The following is a 25986-nucleotide window of genomic DNA, read 5'->3' as shown; positions in this document are numbered from 1 at the left end:
ACCTCACAGATTAACATGTTGCCATGAAGGCACAGGACGTCTCTTTTCCTTTCTCAAACCTGAAAACTTTCTGTGTCTGCCCAAACAAGGCTGCTCTGCCTCTGCTCACCAGCAGGGAGCGCTTTTGAGCAGCAATACTTCAAAACACTCAGCTCTCGCTTTCAGGCAAAAGAAGTCTTCGATCAGCACCGGACTCCACGAGTCTGAACGTGTCAACAGGCGCACGGTGAACAATCACCAAAGACAGCACTGTTTATCACTTCCCTTCGATAGCTCAGCTGGTGGAGCGGAGGACTGTAGTGAATAAAACAAAATAAAGTCATCCTTAGGTCGCTGGTTCAATTCCGGCTCGAAGGAGTGAGTGTGATTTTGGAACAAGCAGCAATTACCTCAAGGTCACTCTCTGAACTTCACAGGCAGCTCACAGATTAACATGTTGCCACTCAGGCACAGGACGCCTCTTTTCCTTTCTCAAACGTGAAAGCTTTCTGTGTCTGTCCGAGCACGGCTGTTTCACTCGAGCATTTCCCTCTGCTCACCAGCAGGGAGTGCCTTTGAGCAGCAACACTTCAAATCGCCCTCAATTTCAGGCAAAATGGTCTTCGATCAGTCAGTCAGTCAGGGCTCTCGCTGCTCCTCGAGCTCGGGCGGCTGTTGCTTTCCGGTGACCTCGTCTTCCTTCCGCAGGCTCGGGCTCTTCTCAGCATCACTCATGATTACTGTGGCTTCCCGTTCTGCTGTTCCTCACTTGCTGATGCTCGATACCGCCGATTGGAGCAAAGTATTTAATATATTCAGGGAGCGGCAACCCAAGGCAAGATTTCTCTGCTGGTCTTGGAGCAGCTTGAAGGCGAGTGTGAGGCAGGAACTGTGAGGGGCGATTTACAAACAGCAAACGAGGAATTAGCTCAACTGGTGGAGCGCTCACTTGGCCTGTGAGAAGTAGCGGGATCGTTGATTATATTCTCCACTCACCGTTTGTCTTGGGGCAATTATACAGAAACAAGAGTGTTGTCAGTGAGTCCATCGCCCATGGACTTCCTAAACTTCACTGTGTGTTTGGGTACAGAGAGATCAAGGGGCAGCAAATCTTTTGATGTGCTGCAGTAAGCAAAAGTTCTTGATTTTGCTATGCAGCAAAGATGGAAAGATGAGGTGAGAGATGGAAAAAAAGCTTCGTAATCCTTGATGCCTTCGCTGAAGATTGAATTCAAGCCCTTTAGATTATGACACTGATGCACTGCTTGCTGCACTGAGAAGGCACTTACCAGGTATGGAGCCAGGCAGCACCACCAAGTAGGACAGCTTGCAAGGTATTGAATGCCATAAAATTTTGCATTAAAAAATCCAAGCCAGGTCGGAATCGAACCTAATGCGTTATCCATTGCACCACTGGCCCAGATTATAACGAATTAGTAGCAGTGGGAGGCAGTGGGCATGGCGGAGGTACGAAATAAATACATTGCATCTGTCTTTCCCAAGGAAGAAGACGCTGCCAGAGTGTCAGTAAAGGAAGATGTTGTAGAGATACTGGATTGGCTAAAAATTCACAAAGAGGAGGTACTGGAAAGGCTGGCTGTACTTAAAGTAGATCCGTCATCTGGTCCGGATGGGATGCATCCTCGGTTGCTGAGGGAAGTAACGGTGGAAATTGCAGAGGTACTGGCAAAAAACCTCCAAACATCCTTAGATATGGGGGTGATGCCAGAGGACTGGAGAATTACAAATGTTACACCCCTGTTCAAGAAAGGGTGAAAGAAAAAATCCAGCAACTACTGACCAGTCAGTTTAACCTCGGTAGTGGAGAAAGTTCTAGCAACGATAATCCGGGATAGAATTAGCAGTCAATTGGACAAGGATTAGGGAAAGCCAGCACGGATTTGTTAAAGGCAAATCGTGTTTAATTAAATTGATACAGTTTTTTGATGAGGTAACAGAGAGTAGATGAGGGCAATGCAGTTAATGTGGTGTGTATGGACTTCGAAAAGGCGTCAGATAAAGTGCCGCATAATGGGTTTGTCATCAAGATTGAAGCCCATGGAATAAAAGGGGCAGTAGCAGCATGGATACAGAATTGGCTAAATAACAGGAAACAGAGTGTAGTGGTGAACGGTTGTTTTTCGGAATGGAGGGAGGTGTACAGTGGTGTTCCCCAGGGGTCGGTGCTGGGACCACTGCTTTCCTTGATATACATTAATGACTTGGACTTGGGGATACAGGGCACAATTTCCAAATTCTTGCTACCAAAATGCTCCACTTCACTGTCATCTGCATTAAAATTCATTGGCCAATTATACACCCATTTTGCAAGTTTATTAATGTATTTTGTATTTGGTCGCAATCTTCATCAATATTATCCAAACTCCACCCCACCCCGCCAATCTGGTGTCATCTGTAAATTTTGAAATTGTACTTCCGATTCCCGAGTCCAATTCGTTGATGTGAATTGTGAACAGTGGTCCCAGAACCAATCCTTGTGGAGCCCCACTTCCACCTTATACAGTGTGAGTCGCTACAATTAACCCCACTCTCTGTTTTAGAGCAGTAGTCAAGAGAAACTTCTTTACATAGGGAGTAGGCAGTCTGTGGAATTCACTTCCACGGTTAGTGTTTGGGGCACACAGTTCTGTAATGACAAGTGGTCCTCATGTTTTTATCCAAGACAGGCCTCAGCCCAGTCATTTACTCCAAATGTTGGTGCAATAGTTCAAGCTCAGAGGTGCCAGGTATCGGGAGCAGCAGTAGCTGTAAATAAAATCTAAATGTAAGTAAATACCAATACAGTTCATCTTCATCTATTTCTAGTTTAATAACTTTTGCTGAATGTGGCCCAGGCCAAGTGCCAGGATATCGGGTCAGGTTCACCATCGGAAATGAGTTTGACATCCCTGAGATAGACAATGTGAACCGGATTACCCTCATCCACTAACCCAGCAACTTCTTCAAAAAACTCAAGCAAGTTTGTCAGACACCATTTTCTTTCCCAGAAGCCGTGTTGAGTATCTCTAATGGCTCCCTCTCTTTCCCCGTGATCATAAACAGCATCTCTTAGGATCCCTTCAAGCATCTTCCCTCTGATCGAGGTCACACTGATGGGCCTGTCATTCCCCGGCTCTGATTTGTCCCCTTTAATGAAAATGGGAACTACATGAGCTCCCTTCCAATCTCAGGGGACAATCCCTGACTCTATTGAGCTGTTGAAGATACAGGCAAGGGGCTCACAGAGCACCCGTCCCATCTCTTTAAACACCCGGGGGTGGATATCATCTGGACCTGGAGCACAATGCATTTTGAGAGTTCATATTTTATCCAAAGTGACATCCCATTCTATTTTAATATTTATGATGTTATTGTTGACAGCACATCCCACAGCTGGAATCTGAGCCTCATCCACAGACTGATGAGAAATAGTCATTCAACAGCTCTGCCATAGCCCAGGAATCTGTCCTGAACTGTCTTTCAGTGGCCCTAAAGCATCTTTAATGGTCTTCTGACTCCTGACGTAGCTGGAAAGACATTTGCTATTATTCTCAGAATTGGGCACCATCTTCTTTTCCAAAGATCTCTGAGCTTCTCTAATGGCTGCTTTTGTCTCCCTCGATTGTGGGTGATATTTGACCCAATTCTCCTGTAAACTGAATTCATCCTGATCCGATCTGGGTTAAATGTAAGACAGTTCGGGGAGTCAGGAATCATTCACCGCTAGACCCACACTGAGAGGTAAAACCCCAGACGGTTCCTTAGTAAGGATTCCTCTGGTACCGCAGAATATTAAACTCCAGCCCAGTTATAGGGCTTATTAACATCAGCAGAAACAAACCCCAACTGTCAGAATGAACATGGTTCAGTCCTGGATGGGATTAACAGCAGAATCCAACCCCTGCAGTCATCTGTGAACTCGCTGGAGTCTCAGCACGTGTGATGACTGAGTGAATCCCTTCCCACACACAGAGCAGGTGAACAGTCTCTCAACCAATGGGCATGCGTTGATGTGTCAGCAGTTCATTTCTGCTTTTAAAGCTCTTCTCACAGTCACTGAGTTAAAAGGTCACTCAATAGTGTCAACAAGTGGATGTTTCAGAAGGTGGGATGAATTCGTGAATCCCTTCCCACACACGGAGCAGGTGAACAGTCTCTCCCCAGTGTGAGTGCGTCGATGTCTCAGCGGATCATTTCTGATTTTAAATCTTTTCTCACAGTCAGAACATTGAAAGGTCTCTCTTCAGTGTGAACTCGCTGGTGTGACAGAAGGAGGGATGACCGAGTGAATCTCTTCTTTCACACAGAGCAGGAGAACGGCCTCTCCCCAGTGTGAACTCGCTGGTGAGTGCGTTGGTGTTTCAGCAGATTAAATTTGCTTTTAAACCTCTTCTCACAGTCAGAACATTTAAAAGGTCTCTCCCCAGTGTGAACTCGCTGGTGTGTCAGCAGGGCAGATGACTGAGTGAATCCTTTCCCACACACGGAGCAGGTGAACGGCCTCTCCCCAGTGTGAGTGCGTTGGTGTTTCAGCAGATTAAATTTGCTTTTAAACCTCTTCTCACAGTCAGAACATTTAAAAGGTCTCTCCCCAGTGTGAACTCGCTGGTGTGTCAGCAGGGCAGATGACTGAGTGAATCCTTTCCCACACACGGAGCAGGTGAACGGCCTCTCCCCAGTGTGGGTGCGTTGGTGTCTCAGCAGTTCAATTTTGCTTTTAAATCTCTTCTCACAGTCAGAACATTTGAAAGGTCTCTCCCCAGTGTGAACTCGCTGGTGTTTCAGCAGGTCGGATGACTGAGTGAATCCCTTCCCACACAAGGAGCAGGTGAACGGCCTCTCCCCAGTGTGACTGCGTCGATGAGTTTCCAGCTCTGAAGGGTAATTGAATCCCTTCCCACAGTCCCCACATTTCCACGGTTTCTCCATGGTCTGGGTGTCCTTGTGTCTCTCCAGGTTGGACGATCAGTTGAAGCCTCGTCCAAGCACAGAACCCGTGTACGGTTTCTCCCCGCTGTGAATGGTGCGATGTTTTTTCTGGCTGTGCAACTGGTTAAAGCTCTTTCCACAATCAGTGCACTGGAACACTCTCACTCGTGTGTGTGTCTCGGTGCTTTTCCACTCACACTGATGTTTGAAATCTTCTCCCACGGATAGAACAGACAAACATTTCTCCTTCAACATTCAAAGGCCGATGATATTCAGGTCCTGATGAATCGAGTGACTCTGTCAGATCTTGACGTGATCTTTGGTTTGAGTTTCCCTCTGTAAATCCTCCCCTGTAAAAGGAGTTTATAAAAGTTATCACTGTAATTGCAGGATAGAAATTCAGATCAGATAACTCTACTTTCTATGGAACATTATTTCCTCTCTCATTCCTCAAAGCTGTAAATCCCCGTCCCACACACTCTCCCTCCTCCCTGTGCTGAAATCCAAACCCATCGCATCATCTTTCAGTGGCCCAAAACCATGAGTGAAAGGGTGAGAGAGTGAGTGAGTGTGAGAGCAGCAGTGGGCTCGGTGTGGAGAATGAAGTGGGGCAGGTGGAGCATGTTTCAGTGGGGCAGCAGTGATCATAATCTCATTCGGTTTAGAACAGTTATGGAAAAGGACAGGGGACAGTCAAATGTGAAAATACTTAACTGGAGGAGGGCAAATTCCAGTGAGTTAAAAAGGGATCTTGTCCAGGTGGATTGGAATCAAAAATTGGCAGGCAGAACAGTAATTGAACAGTGGGAGGCCTTCAAGGAGGAGTTGGTTTGGGTACAGAGTAGACAAATTCCCACGAGGAGGAAAGGAACAGCATCCAAAGCTAGAGCTCCCTGGATGACTGAAGATATAGAGATCACCATTTCCCCTTCATTTACAGACGCTCCCTGACCGATCTCCATTTCTCCTTCATTTACAGACGCTCCCTGACCGATCCCCATTTCTCCTTCATTTACAGACGCTCCCTGACCGATCCCCATTTCCCCTTCATTTCCCGGCGGGTAGTGAGGGGGGGATAATGTTCACTGTTTTATATTCGGGTCTGGGGCCGCACTCGGGGTTTGTAAAGCCTGAGCCTGGGCCTGAGCCCGGACCCGGGCCCCGGGGTTTATTGAGCCTCTTGCTCCGATCCTCTGACCTGCACCGAACGCGCTCCTCCCGCAGCCTCGACTGGCCGCGCATGCTCAGGACACACTGACCGGTAATGAGGCACTACTGCGCCTGCGCGTTGGGCTCCACTGATTCAGACAGGGCACAATCTGAACCGCGCTGCATGCTGGGTGATGCCGCCGCCATTGATGATCTTAATATCAGACCGAAAAACAAAGACATTGGAAGCAGATAATTCAAGTGTTTAATTTATTTTCTAAATAATTCAATCATTCAATTCATTTCATAAATAATTGAATAGTTCAATTCATTAAATAATCAATTCTTTAATTTATTACATAAAAAATTAGTGTTTAATTTATCATAGAAATAATTCAATAGTTTAATTCATTATATAAATATTCCTTCGTTTAATTTATTATATAAAGAACTCAATATTTAGGTGAATTATTTATATAATAAATTAAACACGAGACTTCTTTATGTAATAAAGTCAACAATTGATTATTTATATAATAAATGAAACACTTGATTATTTATATAATAAATGAAACACTTGATTATTTATATAATAAATGAAACACTTGATTATTTATATAATGAATGAAACACTTGATTATTTATATAATGAATAACGTTTTGAAATTCTTCATTCAATAAATTAAATAATGGATTATTAATATGATTAAATAAACACTTGAATCTTTGTATGATAAGTTAAACCTGTGAATTAATTATACAATTTAAACACTTGACCTCTTTATATAATAATTTTAACACTTGGATTATTTATATAATAAACTAAACAATATAATTGGTTATTTATATAATAAATTTAACACTTGTGTGATTTATGTAATAAATTAAGCTGTTGAATTATTTATATAATAAATTAAACACAAATTATTTGTATAATGAATTAAACCATTGTTTCTTCATAGAATAAATTTAACACTTGAATTATTTATATAATAAATTAAACAATTGATTTTTTTTATATAATAAATTAGACATGCATTATTATATAATAAATTAAACTATTGAATGATTTGGATATTTAATTTATTATGAAAATAATTCAATAGTTTAATTTAACAACTGACGTAGTTATGTAAGAAATTAAACAAATGATTATTTATATAATGAATTAAACTATTGAATTATTTATATAATAAATGAAACAGTTGAATTATTTAGATAATAAATTAAACAAATGAAGTATTTACGTAATAAATTATACACTTGAATGCTTCATATAATAAATTAAACACTTGTTTATTTGTATAATAAATTCACAAATTGAATTATTTATACAATAAATTAAACGGAGCTATTTATATAGTAAATTATACACTTCAATTATATAATTAAACTACTGAATTATTTATCAAATATATCAATTTAATTATTCATATAATAAATTAAACAATTCAATAATTTACATAAAAATTAAACGCTTGAATTATTTATAAAATATTAAACAATTGAACTATTTACATAATAAATTTAGCTGTTGAATTTTTTATACAATAAATTAAACTCGGTTATTTACATAATAAATTAATCAATCGAATAATTTAAACTATTGAATTCACTTTATAATAAATGAAACATTTGAAGTATTCATATAATAAATTAAACACTTGAAAACAATTTGATTATTGATATAATAAAATAAGCATTTATTTAATGAATTAAAATATTGAGTTATTTATTTTACATTTTAAACTTTTCAATTATTTATATAATAAATGAAGCCAGCTTGGACAAAATGGAGGCAAGCGCAGAGTCCGTATTGGACAAAATGGCGGCCGGCGCGGCCACCATCTTGGAAAAAATGGCAGCAAGCACGGCCGCCATCTTGGAAAACATGGCGGCAGGCGCGGCCGACATCTTGGATAAAATGGCGGCAAGCACGGCCACCATCTTGGAAAAAATGGCCGCCGCCGTCATCTTATCAGATGGCGGCAAGAGGCCGACAGAGTGTCGCCAGTGATCCCGCAGTGACCCCAGAATGTCCCAGTGACCCCAGAGTGATGCCGGGATCCCAGCGTGCACCCAGTCAGCCCAGAGTGAGGCCAGGGTGCAGCTGGGGATCCCAGAGCGATGCCAGAGCGGCGGCCTTTGCGTTTGGGCCGCCACAACAACCACCACAACTGTACTGTACGTGTACAGCACAGAGTGGGTAAAAGGGAACGATTCACTCCTGTCTGGTACTGTACGGCCCGTGTGTGTCTCAGTGTCAGCTCCTGTACATGTACAGTACACAGTGGGTAAAAGGGAACGATTCACTCCTGTCTGGTACTGTACGGCCCGTGTGTGTCTCAGTGTCAGCTCCTGTACATGTACAGTACACAGTGGGTAAAAGGGAACGATTCACTCCTGTCTGGTACTGTACGGCCCGTGTGTGTCTCAGTGTCAGCTCCTGTACATGTACAGCACACGGTGGGTAAAAGGGAACGATTCACTCCTGTCTGGTACTGTACGGCCCGTGTGTGTCTCAGTGTCAGCTCCTGTACATGTACAGCACACGGTGGGTAAAAGGGAAGGATTCACTCCTGTCTGGTACTGTACGGCCCGTGTGTGTCTCAGTGTGAGCTCCTGTTCATGTACAGCACACAGTGGGTAAAAGGGAACGATTCACTGAGAGATTGCAATGTTGAGTGTAACGGTTATTTGAGGGGTTCAGTCCCTAAACGGGCTGTGTTTTGACAGACACTTTTTCCAGTAAGGAGTTGAGTTTAGTTTAGGGAGGTGGGTACAATCCGTGTCTGGGACTCACTGGCCCTGTGAAATATTGAATTTTGCTCACAATATGGTGTGTTTGGATCAATGGGGGACAAGGTTTAACTGCACTGGGCTGGATTGTTTTATAAATCTCTCATTGACTGGGTCTTTCCGACCAGGATGGGAGCTGCTTCTCTCTCTCTCTCTGTAAACACCCTGAGGCAGTGAAACACTCTCTGACAAACTGTTCACAGGAACCAACCCATCAGACATGGGGAATAGACAAATACCTGGGACTGGAAATGAGCCTCCCACCAACAGAGCAGAGAGAAGGAGGAAATCATCACACCTTCAAGATCTGGATCGGTTTTGTCATTGGAGCAGGTTCTGGTTAATTTTACTGCTTTAAAGTTATGTTATGGGACCAGTGAGACTGAGACACACACACACACACACACACACACACACACAGACTGTACAGTCAGGAGACACGTGGTCCTTGCACAGACATTGGGTTTGAATTGAGCTGAGCTGTGCCACAAATGAATATGGGATTAAAATCTCAAATTCCAATCAGTTTGCTCCCGAGCTTCCCCATGTGTCTGTGTGGTTCCATTACAATACAATTTCACATGGGGGCCCAAAATGGCTTCGGAATTAACACGATTTCTTTCTGAGTTGTCAGTGACCTTTTCAAAAATTAAACTTCAAACTCAGAAAACATTTGGAGGCTGTTTTCACATTTGGGCCCTCTGGGTGCTGCAGGACGCTCCCTGAAAGAGTTTTTAATTTCAATTAAGACCCCAGATATGTCACATTGTCAGCCTCTGAATAATAGTTTGATCCACTTTGTGTTATTTCTGAAAAGTTGCACTTGCAATGAACGAAGGGAGGAATTTGGGCTCGAACAGATGCTGATATTCTGGCATGACGGAGCTGGGCAGAGATGAGCGATTGGGTCCACAGCATTCCTGCCCTCCCCACCATCTAATTTAACTTATATTTTTGTATTGCTAGAAACAGCATGTAAGGGGTTAACTCCTGATACCATATAAAGTTTGTTACTGTGTGTCTCAGTGTCAGCTCCTGTACATGTACAGCACATGGTGGGTTAAAGGGAACGATTCACTCCTGTCTGGTACTGTACGGCACGTGTGTGTCTCAGTGTCAGCTCCTGTACATGTACAGTACATAGTGGGTAAAAGGGAACGATTCACTCCTGTCTGGTACTGTACGGCCCGTGTGTGTCTCAGTGTCAAAGGTGTGAGAGGCCGAGACAGAGAGAGGGTGACAGAGATAGAGAGAGAGAGTAACAGCGAGAGAGAGAGAGAGAGAGAGAGAGAGACAGATTGCGAAAAACACAGCGGGAGAGTGGGAGATAGGCAGAGAGACAGCGAGGGGGACAGATAGGTCGTGAGAAAAACAGAGAGAGAGAGAAAGAGAGCGAGGGGGAGAGAGAGAGAGAAAAAGTCAGAGAGGGGAAGAGAGGCCGAGAGAGAGAGAGGGGGATAGAGAGGGAGAGGAGGAGAGAGAGAGAGAGAGAATGATGGAGAGAGAGATAGAAAGAGAGCGAGAGAGAGACAGAGAAAAAGGCAAAGACAGGGCGAGAGAGGCAGAGAGAGAGAGACAGAGAGAGGGGTAAAGAGGCAAAGGGAGAGAGAGGGACAGAGAGAAGGGGAGAGAGGCAGAGAGAGACAGAGGCAGAGACAGAAAAAGACAGAGAGAGTGGGGGGAGAGAGAGAGAATAACAGAGAGAGGCAGAGAGATAGAGAGAGAGAAAGAGAGAGAGAGAAAATGACAGAGAGGGGAGAGAGGCAGAGAAAGACAGCGAACAGAGGGTGAGAGAAAAAGACAGAGCGAGGGGGAGAGAGAGTGTGAGGGGGTCTCCTGCCAGAAAGCGGGACTTGTGTCGGTGAGGGTCCTGCAGGGTGTTTGGGTGATGTGCCTGTCATGGTTGAATAGCTGCCAGTGTGTGTGACCTGTGAGTTGTGGGTGTGCGGCTTGCAACAGTGGTAATGTGTGAGGGTGAGAGGAAGCATCTGATTGAAAGAGTTTTTTGGTGGGTGGGAGATGGGGGCCCCCCTTGCTGTTGAGAAGCCATTAAACAGCCCAGAGAGGCCTGGCTGCTCGCAGGAATCGGGTAAATCACCAGGCAGTACCAATTCACTCTCTGCCTCTCTCTCGCCCTGTCTCCATCTTTTTCTCTCTCTCTCTGCCTCTCGCCTCCTCTCTCTCTGTCTCCCCGCTCTGTCTTTTTCTCTCTCTCTCTCTCTCTCTCTCTCTCTCTGCCTCTCACCCCCTCTCTCTCTGTCCCTCTCTCTCTGTTGTCTTTCCGAATTTCTCTTGTTAGGAAAGTACTCAGGTACTGTACGGCCTGTGTGTGTCTCAGTGTCAGCTCCTGTACATGTATAGTACACAGTGGGTAAAAGGGAACGATTCACTCCTGTCTGGTACTGTACGGCCCATGTGTGTCTCAGTGTCAGAGGGTGTGAGAGGCCGAGAGAGAGAGAGAGAGAGAGAGGGGGAGAGAGAGAAATGGACAGAGAGAGAGAGGGGGAGAGAGAGAGAGAGAGAGAGAAGGTCAGAGAGAGAAAAAGACAGAGGGAGAGGGGGAGATAGGCAGCGAGAAAGCGAGGGGGACAGATAGATAGAGAATAAAACAGAGAGAGAGAGGGGGAGAGAGAGAGAGAGAAAAGGTCAGAGAGAGGAGAAGAGAGGCTGAGAGAGGGAGGGACAGAGAGAGTGGAGGAGAGAGGCAGAGAGAGAGAGAGAATGATGGAGAGAGGGATAGAGAGAGAAAAAGACAGAGAGAGCGGGAGAGAGGGATAGAGAGAGAGAAAAGGACGGAGAGACGAGGGAGAGAGGCAGAGAGAGAGAGACACACACAGAGAAAGAGAGAAACAGAGAGAGAGGGGGAAAGAGGCAGAGGGAGAGAGAGGGACAGAGAGACAGAGAAAAAGACAGAGAGAGAGAGAGAGACAGAGGAAGAGGGGGAAAGAGGCAGAGAGAGAGAGCGAAAACGACAGAGGATGGGGGAGAGACAGAGAATAAGACAGAGAGAGAGGCAGAGAGAGATAGAGAGAGAGAGAGAGAGAGAGAGAGAAAAAGACAGAGAGAGGAAGAGAGGCAGCGAAAGAGAGGGGAAGAGAGAGAGACAGAGTGAGAGCAGGAGAGAGGCAGAGAGAGGGGGGGGTGAGAGAGAGGGGGAGAGACAGAGAGAGAGAGAAAAAGACAGAGTGGGAGGGGTGAGAGAGAAAGAGAGAGGGGTGAGAGGGACAGAGAGAGAGAAAAAGACAGAGAGAGAGACAGAGAGAGAGAGGGGCAAAGAGGCAGAGGGAGAGAGAGGGACAGAGAGACAGAGAAAAAGATAGAGAGAGAGAGAGAGAGAGAGAGAAAAAGACAGAGAAGGGAGAGAGGCAGCGAGAGAGAGAGAGAGAGACAGGGGGAGAGAGATAGGGACAGAGAGAGGAAGAGCGGCAGCGAGGGGGGGGGAGAGAGAGAGAGAGAGAGAGAGACAGGTGGAGAGAAAAAGAAAGAGAGATGGGGACAGAGAGAGGGATGGAGAGAGGGAGTCACAAAGAGAGAGGGGAAGAGAGAGAGCGGGAGAGAGGCAGAGAGAGAGAGAGAAAAAGACAGTGAGAGGGCTGAGGGAGAGAGAGAGAGTGACAGAGATAGCGGTAGAGAGAGAGAGTGGGAGAGAGAGAGAAAAAGACAGAGAGAGAAAAAGACAGAGAGAGAAAAAGACAGAGAGAGAAAAAGAGAGAGAGAGAAAAAGACAGAGAGAGAAAAAGACAGAGAGAGAAAAAGACAGAGAGAAAAAGACAGAGAGAGAAAAAGACAGAGAGAGAAAAAGACAGAGAGAGAAAAAGACAGAGAGAGAAAAAGACAGAGAGAGAAAAAGACAGAGAGAGAAAAAGAGAGAGAGAGAAAAAGACAGAGAGAGAAAAAGACAGAGAGAGAAAAAGACAGAGAGAGAAAAAGACAGAGAGAGAAAAAGACAGAGAGAGAAAAAGACAGAGAGAGAAAAAGACAGAGAGAGAAAAAGACAGAGAGAGAAAAAGACAGAGAGAGGGGGGACAGAGAGAGGGGGGACAGAGAGAGGGGGGACAGAGAGAGGGGGGACAGAGAGAGAGGGACTCCCTGCAAGAAAACGGGACGTGTGTCGGTGAGGGACCTGGTGGTTGTTTGGGTGATGTGCCTGTCATGGTTGAATAGGTGCCAGTGTGTGTGACCTGTGGGTTGTGGGTGTGCGGCTTGTGACAGTGGTAATGTGTGAGGGTGAGAGGAAGCATCTGATTGAAAGAGTTTATTGCGAGGTGGGAGATGGGGCCCTCCCTTGCTGGTGAGAAGCCATTAAACAGCCCAGAGAGGCCTGGCTGCTCGCGGGAAATGGGTAAATCACCAGGCAGGACCAATCCACTCTCTGCCTCTCTACCACACTCTCTGCCCCTCTCTCTCTCTTTTTCTTTCTCTCTGTCCCCCTCTCTCCTTCTGCCTCTCGCTCCTCTCTCTCTCACCCTCTCTGTCTTTCTCTCTCTGACTCTCTCCCCGCTCTGCCTTTTTCTCTCTCTCTCTCTGCCTCTCTCCCCCTCTCTCTCTGTCCTTTTCTCTCTCTCTGCCCCTCTCTCTCTGTTGTCTTTCTGAATTTCTCTTGATTGAAAAGTACTCAGGTACTGTACGGCCCATGTGTGTCTCAGTGTTAGCTCCTGTACATGTACAGCACACAGTGGGTAAAAGGGAACGATTCACTCCTGTCTGGTACTGTACGGCCCATGTGTGCCTCAGTGTCAGCTCCTGTACATGTACAGCACACAGTGGGTAAAAGGGAACGATTCACTGAGAGATTGCAATGTTGAGTGTAACGGTTATTTGAGGGGTTCAGTCCCTAAACGGGCTGTGTTTTGACAGACACTTTTTACAGTAAGGAGTTGAGTTTAGGGAGGTGGGTACAATCTGTGTCTTGGACTCACTGGCCCTGTGAAATATTGAATTTTGCTCACAATATGGTGTGTTTGGATTAATGGGGGACAAGGTTTAACTGCACTGGGCTGGATTGTTTATAAATCTCTCATTGACTGGGTCTTTCAGACCAGGATGGGAGCTGCTTATCTCTCTCTCTGTAAATTCTAAACAATTTTACAACACCAAGTTATAGTCCAACAAATTTATTTTAAATTCCACAAGCTTTCGGAGGCTTCCTCCTTCCTCAGGTGAACGGTGTGGAAAAAAACTGTAAACACCCTGAGGCACTCTCTGTAAACACCCTGAGGCAGTGAAACACTCTCTGACAAACTGTTCACAGGAACCAACCCATCAGACATGGGGAATATACAAAAACCTGGGACTGGAAATGAGCCTCCCACCAACAGAGCAGAGAGAAGGAGGAAATCATCACACCTTCAAGATCTGGATCGGTTTTAGCCATGATGTGGAGATGCCGGTGATGGACTGGGGTTGACAATTGTAAACAATTTTACAACACCAAGTTATAGTCCAACGATTTTATTTGAAATTTACAAGCTTTTGGAGGCTTCCTCCTTCCTCAGGTAAATGTCAGGAACTCCTCGAAGCCTACGCATTTATAAATCACAGAACAATACATGGTGATTACAGATAGTCTTTGCAACTGCCCGTTGCCAAGGCAATCACAGTGTTCAGACAGAGAGGTGTTACCTACAGAGCCCCCGAATATACAGTCAACACAAATAAAAACAGAAAAGAGAGAGGCAGAAACATCCAGAAGGCAGAGAAAGCCAGCATATGACCCGTTATATTAAAAACAGATAGCTTTTGTTCGCTGGTGGGGTTACGTGCAGCGTGACATGAATCCAAGATCCCGGTTGAGGCCGTCCTCATGGGTGCGGATCGGTTTTGTCTTTGGAGCAAGTTCTGGTTAATTTTACTGCTTTAAAGTTATGTTATGAGACCAGTGAGACTGAGACACACACACACACACACACACACACACACACACACAGACTGTACAGTCAGGAGACACGTGTCCCTTGCACAGACATTGGGTTTGAATTGAGCTGAGCTGTGCCACAAATGAATATGGGATTAAAATCTCAAATTCCAATCAGTTTGCACCCGAGCTTCCCCATGTGTCTGTGTGGTTCCATTACAATACAATTTCACATGGGGGCCCAAAATGGCTTGAGAATTAACACGATTTCTTTCTGAGTTGTCAGTGACCTTTTCAAAAATTAAACTTCAAACTAAGAAAACATTTGGAGGCTGTTTTCACATTTGGGCCCTCTGCGTGCTGCAGGACGCTCCCTGAAAGAGCTTTTAATTTCAATTAAGACCCGAGATATGTCACATTGTCAGCCTCTGAAGAATAGTTTGATCCACTTTGTGTTATTTCTGAAAAGTTGCACTTGCAGTGAACAGATGGTGATATTCAGTTGGACGGTCGGTACTGAGGGAGCGCTGCACTGTCAGACGGTCAGTGTGTGTCTCAGTGTCAGCTCCTGCACAATGTCCCAGTGAACCCCCAGTGTCCCCAGAATGTCCCAGTGATCCCCCAGTGTCCCCAGAATGTCCCAGTGATCCCCCAGTGTCCCCAGAATGTCCCAGTGATCCCCAGAATGTCCCAGTGACCCCAGAGTAACCCAGACATGACTCACGTGGCCCCCATCGGGTCCAGGCTGCGGTGAAGGTCTCAGTCAGTCAGTCCCCAGCAGAGAGAACGATTCTTGGCCCAGGATTCCCCCTCATCCTCCTCCTTCTCACAAAATGTCTCTTTCCTGGATCATCTCCTTGCAGCATTTCATCGAAAAGTTTCCTGAGGGGAGAGAGGGAATTGATTACAACACAAAAGCAAGGGATTAAAAAGGCACAGCAAGAGCCCAGAGTTTCCTCTCCTCCCACTCCCCCTCTCTCTCCCCCCTCCCTCCCACTCCCTCTCCCAGTTACACCGACAATCCCTCAGCCCCAACACTGAAACACAAATCCCGGTTACAAACAAGAGAATCTGAAGAGAGAAAAGTTGGGAGAGAGACAGAGAGAGAAATACACTCAGGACAGGCTGGAGGACCCCGGCAGACTGAGAGATTGTCCCCGCCCCTGGGGAGGGTTTGGGACGAGACACACGGCCATCCCCTACCCCCGGGGAGCTCCCTGCTTCAGCCTTTGAGATATTCTGTAAGGAATCTTACAACACCAGGTTATAGTCCAACAGTTTTATCTGAAAATCACAAGCTCTCGGAGGCTTTCTCCTTTGTCAGGTGAGTGTGGGATTCCATAGTCAGAGCACAATGCCTGGTGATTACAGATAATCTTTCCAACTGCCCGTTGTCAAGGCAATCAAAGGATTCGAATAGTGTTCAGACAGAGGGACGTTACATACGGGACTACTGAATATACTGATTGTCCCGTATGTCGTGTCTCTCTGTCTGAACACTATTCGACTCCTTTGATTGCCTTGACAACGGGCAGTTGGAAAGATTATCTGTAATCACCAGGCATTGTGCTCTGACTATAAAGCGGTGCCTTTCATGGAATCCCACACTCACCTGACAAAGGAGAAAGCCTCCGAAAGCTTGTGATTTTCAAATAAAACTGTTGGACTATAACCTGGTGTTGTAAGATTCCTGACATTTGTCCACCCCAGTCCATCACCGGCATCTCCACATCATTTGAGATATTAGACTGAATCTCAATGGGTCTCCCTCAGGGACCTGTCCATTCTCATGTTAATCCAGGGACAGCCCAGGGCAGGACTGGTTTGACCAGGAGACCTGTCTGCTGGAATGAGCCACATTTCAAGGACCTATTTTACTGATTTGAAACCCTCACAGCCTGTCTCCCCCTCTTCCCTCACCCCAAACCGAGTCCCCTCCACCCTCAGCCTGTCTCCCCCTCTTCCCTCACCCCAAACCGAGTCCCCCCCACCCTCAGCATGTCTCCCCCTCTTCCCTCACCCCAAACCGAGTCCCCCCACCCTCAGCCTGTCTCCCCCTCTTCCCTCACCCCAAACCGAGTCCCCCCCACCCTCAGCCTGTCTCCCCCTCTTCCCTCACCCCAAACTGAGTCCCCCCACCCTCAGCCTGTCTCCCCCTCTTCCCTCACCCCAAACCGAGTCCCCCCCACCCTCAGCCTGTCTCCCCCTCTTCCCTCACCCCAAACCGAGTCCCCCCACCCTCAGCCTGTCTCCCCCTCTTCCCTCACCCCAAACCGAGTCCCCCCCACCCTCAGCCTGTCTCCCCCTCTTCCCTCACCCCAAACCGAGTCCCCCCCACCCTCAGCCTGTCTCCCCCTCTTCCCTCACCCCAAACCGAGTCCCCCCCACCCTCAGCCTGTCTCCCCCTCTTCCCTCACCCCAAACCGAGTCCCCCCCACCCTCAGCCTGTCTCCCCCTCTTCCCTCACCCCAAACCGAGTCCCCCCCACCCTCAGCCTGTCTCCCCCCTCCCCTCGTGACCCAAACACCCCGGGGACCTCCGTCACATCCCACCCTGCCCGGCGTCCACATTGAAAGAACTAAAGTTGGGCGGAATCTGCTCCGAATACACAAGGGCTGCAGAGCTGGAATGGCTGCTGTTTCTCAGACAGTGTTTGACCATTTCATTCTCTCTGTGTGTTTACTGTAAAGAGCTGTGGAGGGAGCAGGGACTCCATCTCATTCTCACCTCCCCGGGTCTGGATGGCAAACAGGTTCCGAGCTCAGGGCACAGCACCATTTCAAACACTCAAATCATCCAAAGGTTGAGAAACGAGATTTAACTGACAGGTTTCCAGCCTCTAATTGAAGCTTTAATATAGAAAACATTTTAATGAATAAAAATGCTGCAGAAAGGTGAATCGAGTACTTGTCAATCAAGAAAAATTCAGAGCGACAAGAGAGTGTGAGGGACAGAGAGACAGACAGAGAGAAAGAGGGACAGAGAGAGAGGGACAGAGAGAGAGAGGGACAGAGAGAGAGAGGGAGAGAGAGGGAGAGAGAGAGAGAGGGAGAGAGAGAGAGAGAGGGACAGAGAGAGAGGGACAGAGAGAGAGAGGGACGGAGAGAGAGAAAATGATCGGTTCGGTCAGACTCTCTCTGTTTAAATGACATAGAAAGACAGAGAGAGAGGGGGAGAGAGAAACAGAGCGAGAGAGAGAGAGAGAAAAAGAGAGAGAGATGGGGACAGAGAGAGAGGGGGACAGAGAGAGAGAGGGACGGAGAGAGGTCTCTCTGGGCTGTTTAATTGTTGTTGTTATTTTGAACAGTGAGACTGAAATATTTCAGAGTACTTTTCAATCAAGAAAAATTCAGAGAGACAACAGAGAGAGAGAGACAGAGAGAGAGAGGGGGCGAGAGGCAGAGAGAGAGAGAGAGAGAAAAGGACAGAGAGTGGGGGGGAGAGAGGCAGAGAGTGGATTGGTCCTGCCTGGTGATTTACCCGATTCCTGCAAGCAGCCAGGCCTCTCTGGGCTGTTTAATGGCTTCTCACCAGTAAGGGGGGGGCCCCATCTCCCATCTCGCAATAAACTCTTTCAATCAGATGCTTCCTCTCACCCTCACACATTACCACTGTTGCAAGCTGCACACCCACAACCCACAGGTCACACACACTGGCAGCTATTCAACCATGACAGGCACATCACCCAAACACCCTGCAGGACCCTCACCGACACACGTCCCGCTTTCTGGCAGGAGACCCCCTCACACTCTCTGCCTCTCTCTGTCTTTTTCTCTCTCTCTCTGCCTCTCTCTCTCTCTCTCTCTGTCCCCCTCACTCTCTCTCTGCCTCTCTCCCCATCTCTTTGTCTCTTTCTCTCTCCCTCTCCCCCCCCCCTCTCGGCCTCTCATCCCCTCTGACACTGAGACACACACGGGCCGTACGGTACCAGACAGGTGTGAATCGTTCCCTTTTACCCACTGTGTACTGTACATGTACAGGAGCTGACACTGAGACACACACGGGCCGTACAGTACCAGACAGGAGTGAATCGTTCCATTTTACCCACTGTGTACTGTACATGTACAGGAGCTGACACTGAGACACACACGGGCCGTACAGTACCAGACAGGAGTGAATCGTTCCATTTTACCCACTGTGTACTGTACATGTACAGGAGCTGAGACTGAGACACACACGGGCCGTACCGTACCTGAGAACACCGACACACGTCCCACTTTCTGGCAGGAGACCCTCTCTCTCTCTCCCCATTCTTGCCTTTTTCTCTCTCTCTCTCTCCCCCCCCACTCTCTCTGCCTCTCTCCCCCTCTCTCTCTCTCTCTCTCTGTCTTTTTCTCTCCCCCTGTCCCTCTCTCTCCCTCCCCCTCTCTCTCTCTGTGTCTCTCTCCCTCTCTCTTTGTCTCTCTCCCTCTCTCTTTGTCTCTCTCTCTGCCTCGCTCCCTCTGCCTCGCTCCCTCTGCCTCGCTCCCCCTGCCTCGCTCCCCCTGCCTCGCTCCCTCTGCCTCGCTCCCTCTGCCTCGCTCCCTCTGCCTCGCTCCCCCTGTCTCTCCATCCTTTTCTCTCTCTCTGTCACTCTCTTTCTCTCGGCCTCTCTCCCCCTCTCTCTGTCTTTTTCTTTGTCTCTCTATCCCTCTCTCTCCCTCTGCCTCTCTCCCCCTCTCTCTCTGTACTTTTCTCTCCCTCTGTCATTCTCTTTCTCTCGGCCTCTCTACCCCTGTCTCTGCAAACCTCTCTCTCTCTCCCTCTGCCTCTCTCCCCCTCTCCGTCTATTTCTCTCTCTATCTCTATCTCCATCATCCTCTCTCTCTCAGCCTCTCTTCCCCCTCTCTCTCTCTCCCCCCTCATTCTCTCCATCATTCTCGCTCTCTTTCTCTCTCTCTCTCTCTCTGTTTTTCTCTCTATCTGTCCCTCTCACTTTCTCTCTGCCTATCTCCCCCTCTCACTGTCTTTTTATCTCTCTGTCTCTCTTTCTATCTCTCTTTCTGTCTTTCTCTCTCTCTCTGTCACCCTCTGTCTCTCGGCCTCTCTCCCCCTCTGTCTCTTCTGTCCTTTTCTCTCTCTTCCCTCTCTCCTCCTCTCTCTCTCTCTCGGCTTCCCACACCCTCTGACACTGAGAAACACACGGGCCGTTCAGTACCAGACAGGAGTGAATCGTTCCCATTTACCACTGTGTACTGTACATGTACAGGAGCTGACACTGAGACACACACGGGCCGTACAGTACCTGAGTATTTTTCAATCAAGAGAAATTCAGAGAGGCAACAGAGAGAGAGGGGCAGAGAGAGAGGGCGAGAGGCAGAGAGAGAGAGGGAAATAGGCAGAGCGGGGAGAGAGTCAGAGAGAGAGAGAGAGAGGGACAGAGAGAGAGGGGGAGAGAGAGGCAGAGAGAGAGAGAGGGGCAGAGAGAGAGAAAAGGACAGAGAGAGGGGGCGAGAGGCAGAGAGAGAGAGAGAAATAGGCAGAGCGGGGAGAGAGTCAGAGAGAGAGAGAGGGACAGAGAGAGAGGGGGAGAGAGGCAGAGAGAGAGAGAGGGACAGAGAGAGAAAAAAAGACAGAGAGAGCGAGGGAGAGACAGAGAGAGGAGGTGAGAGAGGGGGACAGAGAGAGAGAAAGACAGAGAAAGAGGGACTGAGAGAGAGAAAGACAGAGAGGGACAGACAGAGAGAAAAAGACGGAGAGAGATGGGGAGAGAGGCAGAGAGTGGATTGGTCCTGCCTGGTGATTTACCCGATTCCCGCGAGCAGCCAGGCCTCTCTGGGCCGTTTAATGGCTTCTCACCAGCAAGGGGGGGCCCCCATCTCCCACCTACCAATAAACTCTTTCAATCAGATGCTTCCTCTCACCCTCACACATTACCACTGTCGCAAGCCGCACACCCACAACCCACAGGTCACACACACTGGCAGTTATTCAACCATGACAGGCACATCACCCAAACACCCTGCAGGACCCTCACCGACACACGTCCCGCTTTCTGGCAGGAGACCCTCTCTCTCTCTCTCTTCCCCCCCCCCCCCCTCTGTCTTTTTCTCTCTCTCCGTCCCCCTCTCTCGCTCACTCTCTCTCTCTGTCTTTTTCTCTCCCCCTGTCCCTCTCTCTCTCTCTGTCTCTCTCTCCCCCTCTCTCTTTCTGTCTTATTCTTTCTCTCTCCCTCTGCCTCTTTCCCCCTCTCTCTCTGTCTTTTTCTCCGTCTCTCTGTCCCTCTCTCTCCTTCTGCCTCTTTCCCCCTCTCTCTCTCGGTGTCTCTCTGTCTGCTTCGTTCCCTCTGCCTCTTTCTCTCTCTCTCTCTCTGTCTCTCACTCCCTCTGCCTCGCTCCCCCTGTCTCTCTATCCCTCTGCCTCTCTCGCCCTCTCTGTCTTTTCTCTCTCTATCTCTCTTTCCATCATCCTCTCTCTCTCAGCCTCTCTTCCCCTCTCTCTATGACTTTTTCTCTCTCTCTTTCTCCCTCTCTCTCTCCATCATTCTCGCTCTCGTTCTCTCTCTTTTTCTCTCTATCTATCTGTCCCCCTCGCTTTCTCTCTGCCTATCTCCCCCTCTCCCTCTGTCTTTTTATCTCTCTCTGTCTCTCCCTCCCTCTGTCTCTCAATGCGTCCTCTAAACTTTCCCATCAAACACTCCCATGGCAGGTACAGCATGAGTTCGATACAGATTAAAGCTCCCTCGACATTGTTCCATAAAACAACCTAGGGTCATGCAAAGCATGGATTAGATACAGAAAAACGCTCTCTATATTGTCCCATCAAACAATCCCAAGGCAGGTGCAGCACGAGTTACAAACAGAGTAAAGCTCCCTCCACACTATCCTATCAAAAACTCCAAGGGCAGGCAGCACGGGTTAGATACAGAGTAAAGATCCCTCAACACTGTCCCATCAAATACTCCCAGGGCAGCTACAGCACTCGTTAGATATAGATTAACGCTCACTCTACACTGTCCCATCTAACACATGCAGGACAGATACAGCACGGATTAGATAAAGAGTAGAGCTCCCTCTACATTGCTCCATCGAACACTCCGAAGTGCAGATACAGCACGGGTTAGATACGGACTAAACTCCCTCGACACTGTTCCATCAAACACTCCAGGGGCTGGTACAGCAAGGGTTAGATACGGAGTAAAGCTCCCTGTACTCTGCCCCAGCAAACACTCCCAGGGCAGGTAGAGCACCGGTTAGATACCGAGTAAAACCCCATCTACACTGTCCCAACAAACACTCCAGGGGCACGAACAGTACGGGTTATATATATGGAAAAGCTCCCTCTACACTCTCTCCTCAAACATTCCCAAGGCAGGTTCAGCACGGGTTAGATACGGAGCATAGCTGTGCTGTCATTGATCTGGGAGTGTTTGATGGGAGAATGTAGAAGGAGCTTTGCTCTGTATATAACCCATGCTGTCCCTGACCTGAGGTACCAGATGCTGACAAGAGCTGCTCTGATTGATCAAATATCCCATTTCCCAGTACAGACACCCATCACCATGATGACGACAAAGATTCACCAACAAAGGTAACACAAGCCCATCAGCTTCTCCCCCGGACACAGATACTGAGGGACAGAGAGTGTCCGGGACAATGACATTTCTTACTCAATAAGCTATAAGTTAATTCTGTACCTCTTCCCATTAATCCTGGGCTCGACTTGGATCGAATTCTGCTCCTGTTTCCTATCCGATAACAGACAGAGCTCAACATCCCATAATGAGCAGGGCTCAGGGAGGTTGGTTGTTAGGCACTGCTGTGATGCAATCAGGCGGTGCCATTCGGCCCATCGGGTCCTCTCCTTGTCCCTTTCAAGGTGGAGATCTGGGACATCCTGTCTCCAAACAAATCCCACCTGTTGATAGTGAGAATCCTAGAGGAAGGGCTGAGGCCCAGAGTGTGGAACACAAGCAAGGGTGAAAAGAGGAGGAGAGATGGGGCACTGTGGGAGATGAGCGAGGAGTCTGCTGATTCCCAGGGCCAGATCAGATAAAGTGCTTTGAGTGGTGGGTCCAGCAGTGAAACTGAAACCAAACCAAAGGGAAAAAAGTTTCATTGGTTACAGGCTAAAGAGAGGAATAATTCAAACTGACACAGAGCTGTGTGATTGGTTCAATCTCAACGAATATTGACTGTCAGAAATGTCCATGAAGCAGTTTTGATCAATACCGCACAGGGATGGGGAATTCCAGAAAAGGAAGGAATCTCTCAGGATTTGAATGGTATTGGCAAAGAATTCAAGGTTTTTTTTATTTTTGGGATCTTTCTTTGGTTTGTCCATTCGAGAAGTTGGATAACAGACTTCCTCCTTTGAACATAGAACTGGATTATTGGGCCATCCTGTGTTTACTTCTTCCTCTTTTGTTCACTATATTTGCTGAGTGGATTTAAATTTCAGACGAGGTTTGCAGGCCTGATGCTCTATCCACACATCGAAGGTGAGAGAGATGCTGTGGGGCACACGCCAAGTCCAGTCGCTGAAAGTGATTCACAGACTGGGTTTTGTGTTAATGATCCCGGGCGTGTTACCGATACCTTCCCAGGATACCAAGGCCAGGAGAGGCAGTGTGGAAGGTATGGGGAGCTGGGACTTATCCATGAGACTAACCGAAGGTATGAGAACCGAGATAATATGTCGTAATAATCAGGTGTCATCCGTGGTTCAGTGGTAGCACTCTCGTCTCTGTGTCAGTAAGCCGAGAGTTCAAATCCTACTCCAGAGACCTGAGCACATAATCTAAGCTGACACTCTCGTCAGTACTGAGGGAGTGCTGCACTTTCAGAGATGCCGTTTTTCGGATGAGACGTTAAACCGAGTCCCCGTTTGCCCTCTCAGCTGAACGTAAAACTTCCCATGATATTATTTGAAGAAGAGCAGGTGAGTTCTCCCCTGCGTCCTGGCCAGTATTTATCCCTCTACCATTATCAGTGAAACAGGTTATCTGGACATGATCACATTGCTGTTTGTGGCACCTTGCTGTGCGCAAATCAATTGCTGCATTTCCTACATTACAACAGTCACTGCACTTCAAAAGTACTTCATTGATTGTAGAGTGGTTTTGGACATCCTGAAAGGTGCTGTAGAAATGCAAGTCTTTCTTTAACAAAAGAGAAAAGGCTCAAAAAAGGTTAGTTGGTAACAGGACATCAATTAGTCTCCTCTTATCTTGGAGACGTTAAGGACTCGACACACTGTGTGTTTGAATCAAAGCTGATTTATTTGACATATATCCAGAATATCAAACTTCAGCCCAGTTATAGGGGTCATTAACATCAGCAGAATCTAACTGCCACAATGAACATGGCTCAGTCCTGGCTGTGATTAACAGCAGCAATAACAGCAGAATCCAACCCCTGCAGTCAGTTGTGAGCTCGCTGGTGTGTCAGCAGGTTGCATGACCGAGTGAATCTCTTCCCACACACGGAGCAGGTGAACGGCCTCTACCCAGTGTGAATACGGTGATGAGCCAGAAGGTGGGGTGAATTTGTGAATCTCTTCCCACACACGGAGCAGGTGAACGGCCTCTCTCCAGTGTGAGTGCGTTGGTGTTTCAGCAGATCATTTCTGCTCTTAAAGCTCTTCTCACACTCAGAACATTTAAAAGGTCTTTTATCGGTGTGAACAAGTTGGTGGGCAGTGAGGTTGGATGAACAAGTGAATCTCTTCCCACACACGGAGCAGGTGAACGGCCTCTCTCCGGTGTGAACACGCTGGTGTCTCAGATGGTGGGATAATTTAATGAACCCCTTCCCACACAAGGAGCAGACGAATGGCCTCTCTCCAGTGTGAACACGCTGGTGTTCAGTGAGGTGGGAAGAACAAGTGAATCCCTTCCCACACACGGTGCAGGTGAACGGTCTCTCCCCAGTGTGAACACGTTGGTGTTCAGTGAGGTTGGATGAATACCTGAACTTCTTCCCGCACTGAGAGCAACTGAACGGCCTCTCCCCGGTGTGAGTGCGCTGGTGTTCAGTGAGGCCGGATGAACAAGTGAAACTCTTCCCACACACGGAGCAGGTGAACGGCCTCTCTCCGGTGTGAGTGCGCTGGTGTGTCAGGAGGCCGGATGAACAAGTGAAACTCTTCCCACACACGGAGCAGGTGAATGGCCTCTCCCCGGTGTGAGTGCGCTGGTGTTTCAGGAGGCCGGATGACGTGGTGAATCCCTTCCCACACACGGAGCAGGTGAACGGCCTCTCCCCGGTGTGACTGCGTCGATGAGTTTCCAGCCTGGATGGGTAATTGAATCCCTTCCCACAGTCCCCACATTTCCACGGTTTCTCCATGGTCCGGGTGTCCTTGTGTCTCTCCAGGTTGGACGATCAGTTGAAGCCTCGTCCACACACAGAACACGTGGACGGTTTCTCCCCGCTGTGAATGGTGCGATGTTTTTTCAGGTTATGTAACTGGTTAAAGCTCTTTCCACAGTCAGTGCACTGGAACACTCTCACTCGGGTGTGTGTGTGTCTTGGTGCTTTGCCGGTCACACTGAACAGACAAGCATTTCTCCTTCTACATTCAAAGACCGATGATATTCAGGTCCTGATGTATCGAGTGACTCTGTCAGATCTTGACATGCTGTTTGGTTTGAGTTTGCCGTCAGCAAATCCTCCCCTTCTAATACCCTGTAAAAGGAGTTTACAAAAGTCAGCACTGTAAGTACAGGATAGAAATTCAGAACAAACAATTCTAATTTCTATGGAACATTCTTTCCTCCGTTTTTTTCCCCAAAGCTGCAAATCCCCGTCCCACACACTCTCCCTCCTCCCTGTGCTGAAATCCAAACCTAGCACAACATTTCCAATGTGCTCTGAGTGTTCTCCATTCCCTGAAGGTGCTGAGTTCAGTTCGACACTCACTGGTCCCCCTCCCTCTCCCTCCTCCTCTGAAGGTGCTGACTCTGGATTCATTAGCCACTATTTTATATTTACGACCTCGTTTTGGACTCCCCCACAAGTGGAAACGTTTTCTCCACATCGACCCTATCAAAACCTCTCATCATCTTAAAGACCACTATCAGGTCACCCCTCAGCCTTCTCTTTTCTGGAGAAATGAACCCCAGCCTGTTCAGCCTTTCCTGATAAGTGTATCCTCTCAGTTCTGTTACAATCCTTGTGAATATTTTTAGCAATTTCTCCAATGCCTCTATATCCTTTTTATAATATGGAGATCAGAACTGTGCACCGTACTCCAAGCCTGGTCTAACTAAGGTTCGATGCAAATTTAACATAACGTCTCTGCTTTTCAATTCTATTCCTCTAGGAATAAATCCCAGTGCTTAAATTGCCATTTTT

The 25986-nt window shown here is 47.5% G+C and overlaps 2 protein-coding genes and 1 non-coding gene across 7 annotated transcripts; 1 reads left to right on the top strand and 2 right to left on the bottom strand.

Moving 5' to 3' along the window:
• The first annotated feature begins 263 nt into the window (after positions 1 to 263).
• Positions 264 to 357, top strand: trnay-gua (transfer RNA tyrosine (anticodon GUA)). The gene is made up of 2 exons: positions 264 to 300; positions 322 to 357. It is a non-coding gene; the product is annotated as a tRNA-Tyr (tRNA).
• A 2433-nt stretch (positions 358 to 2790) lies between these two features.
• On the bottom strand, positions 2791 to 20511 carry LOC137319306 (zinc finger protein 79-like). Of its 5 annotated transcripts, none has more exons than XM_067981590.1 (3): positions 20438 to 20511; positions 15435 to 15592; positions 2791 to 5258 (listed from the first exon to the last, which is right to left on the bottom strand). In XM_067981590.1, exon 3 carries the CDS (start codon positions 4906 to 4908, stop codon positions 4279 to 4281), a length of 630 nt encoding a protein of 209 aa, XP_067837691.1. In that variant the 5' UTR covers positions 4909 to 5258; positions 15435 to 15592; positions 20438 to 20511; the 3' UTR covers positions 2791 to 4278. The 5 variants fall into 5 exon arrangements, with proteins under 5 accessions (XP_067837691.1, XP_067837693.1, XP_067837692.1 ...); XM_067981592.1 differs by lacking the exon at positions 20438 to 20511 and adding an exon at positions 17438 to 17548; XM_067981591.1 differs by lacking the exon at positions 20438 to 20511 and adding an exon at positions 16384 to 16636.
• Positions 20512 to 23774: 3263 nt separating this feature from the next.
• On the bottom strand, positions 23775 to 25235 carry LOC137319309 (zinc finger protein 436-like). Its single transcript, XM_067981595.1, has one exon. It carries the CDS (start codon positions 24976 to 24978, stop codon positions 24133 to 24135), a length of 846 nt encoding a protein of 281 aa, XP_067837696.1. The 5' UTR covers positions 24979 to 25235; the 3' UTR covers positions 23775 to 24132.
• Between the last annotated feature and the right edge of the window lie 751 nt (positions 25236 to 25986).

This window comes from Heptranchias perlo, unplaced genomic scaffold (assembly GCF_035084215.1).
Source record: "Heptranchias perlo isolate sHepPer1 unplaced genomic scaffold, sHepPer1.hap1 HAP1_SCAFFOLD_810, whole genome shotgun sequence".
In the NCBI taxonomy this organism is placed as follows: domain Eukaryota; kingdom Metazoa; phylum Chordata; class Chondrichthyes; order Hexanchiformes; family Hexanchidae; genus Heptranchias; species Heptranchias perlo.
This window is presented reverse-complemented; position numbering and strand designations above follow the sequence as displayed.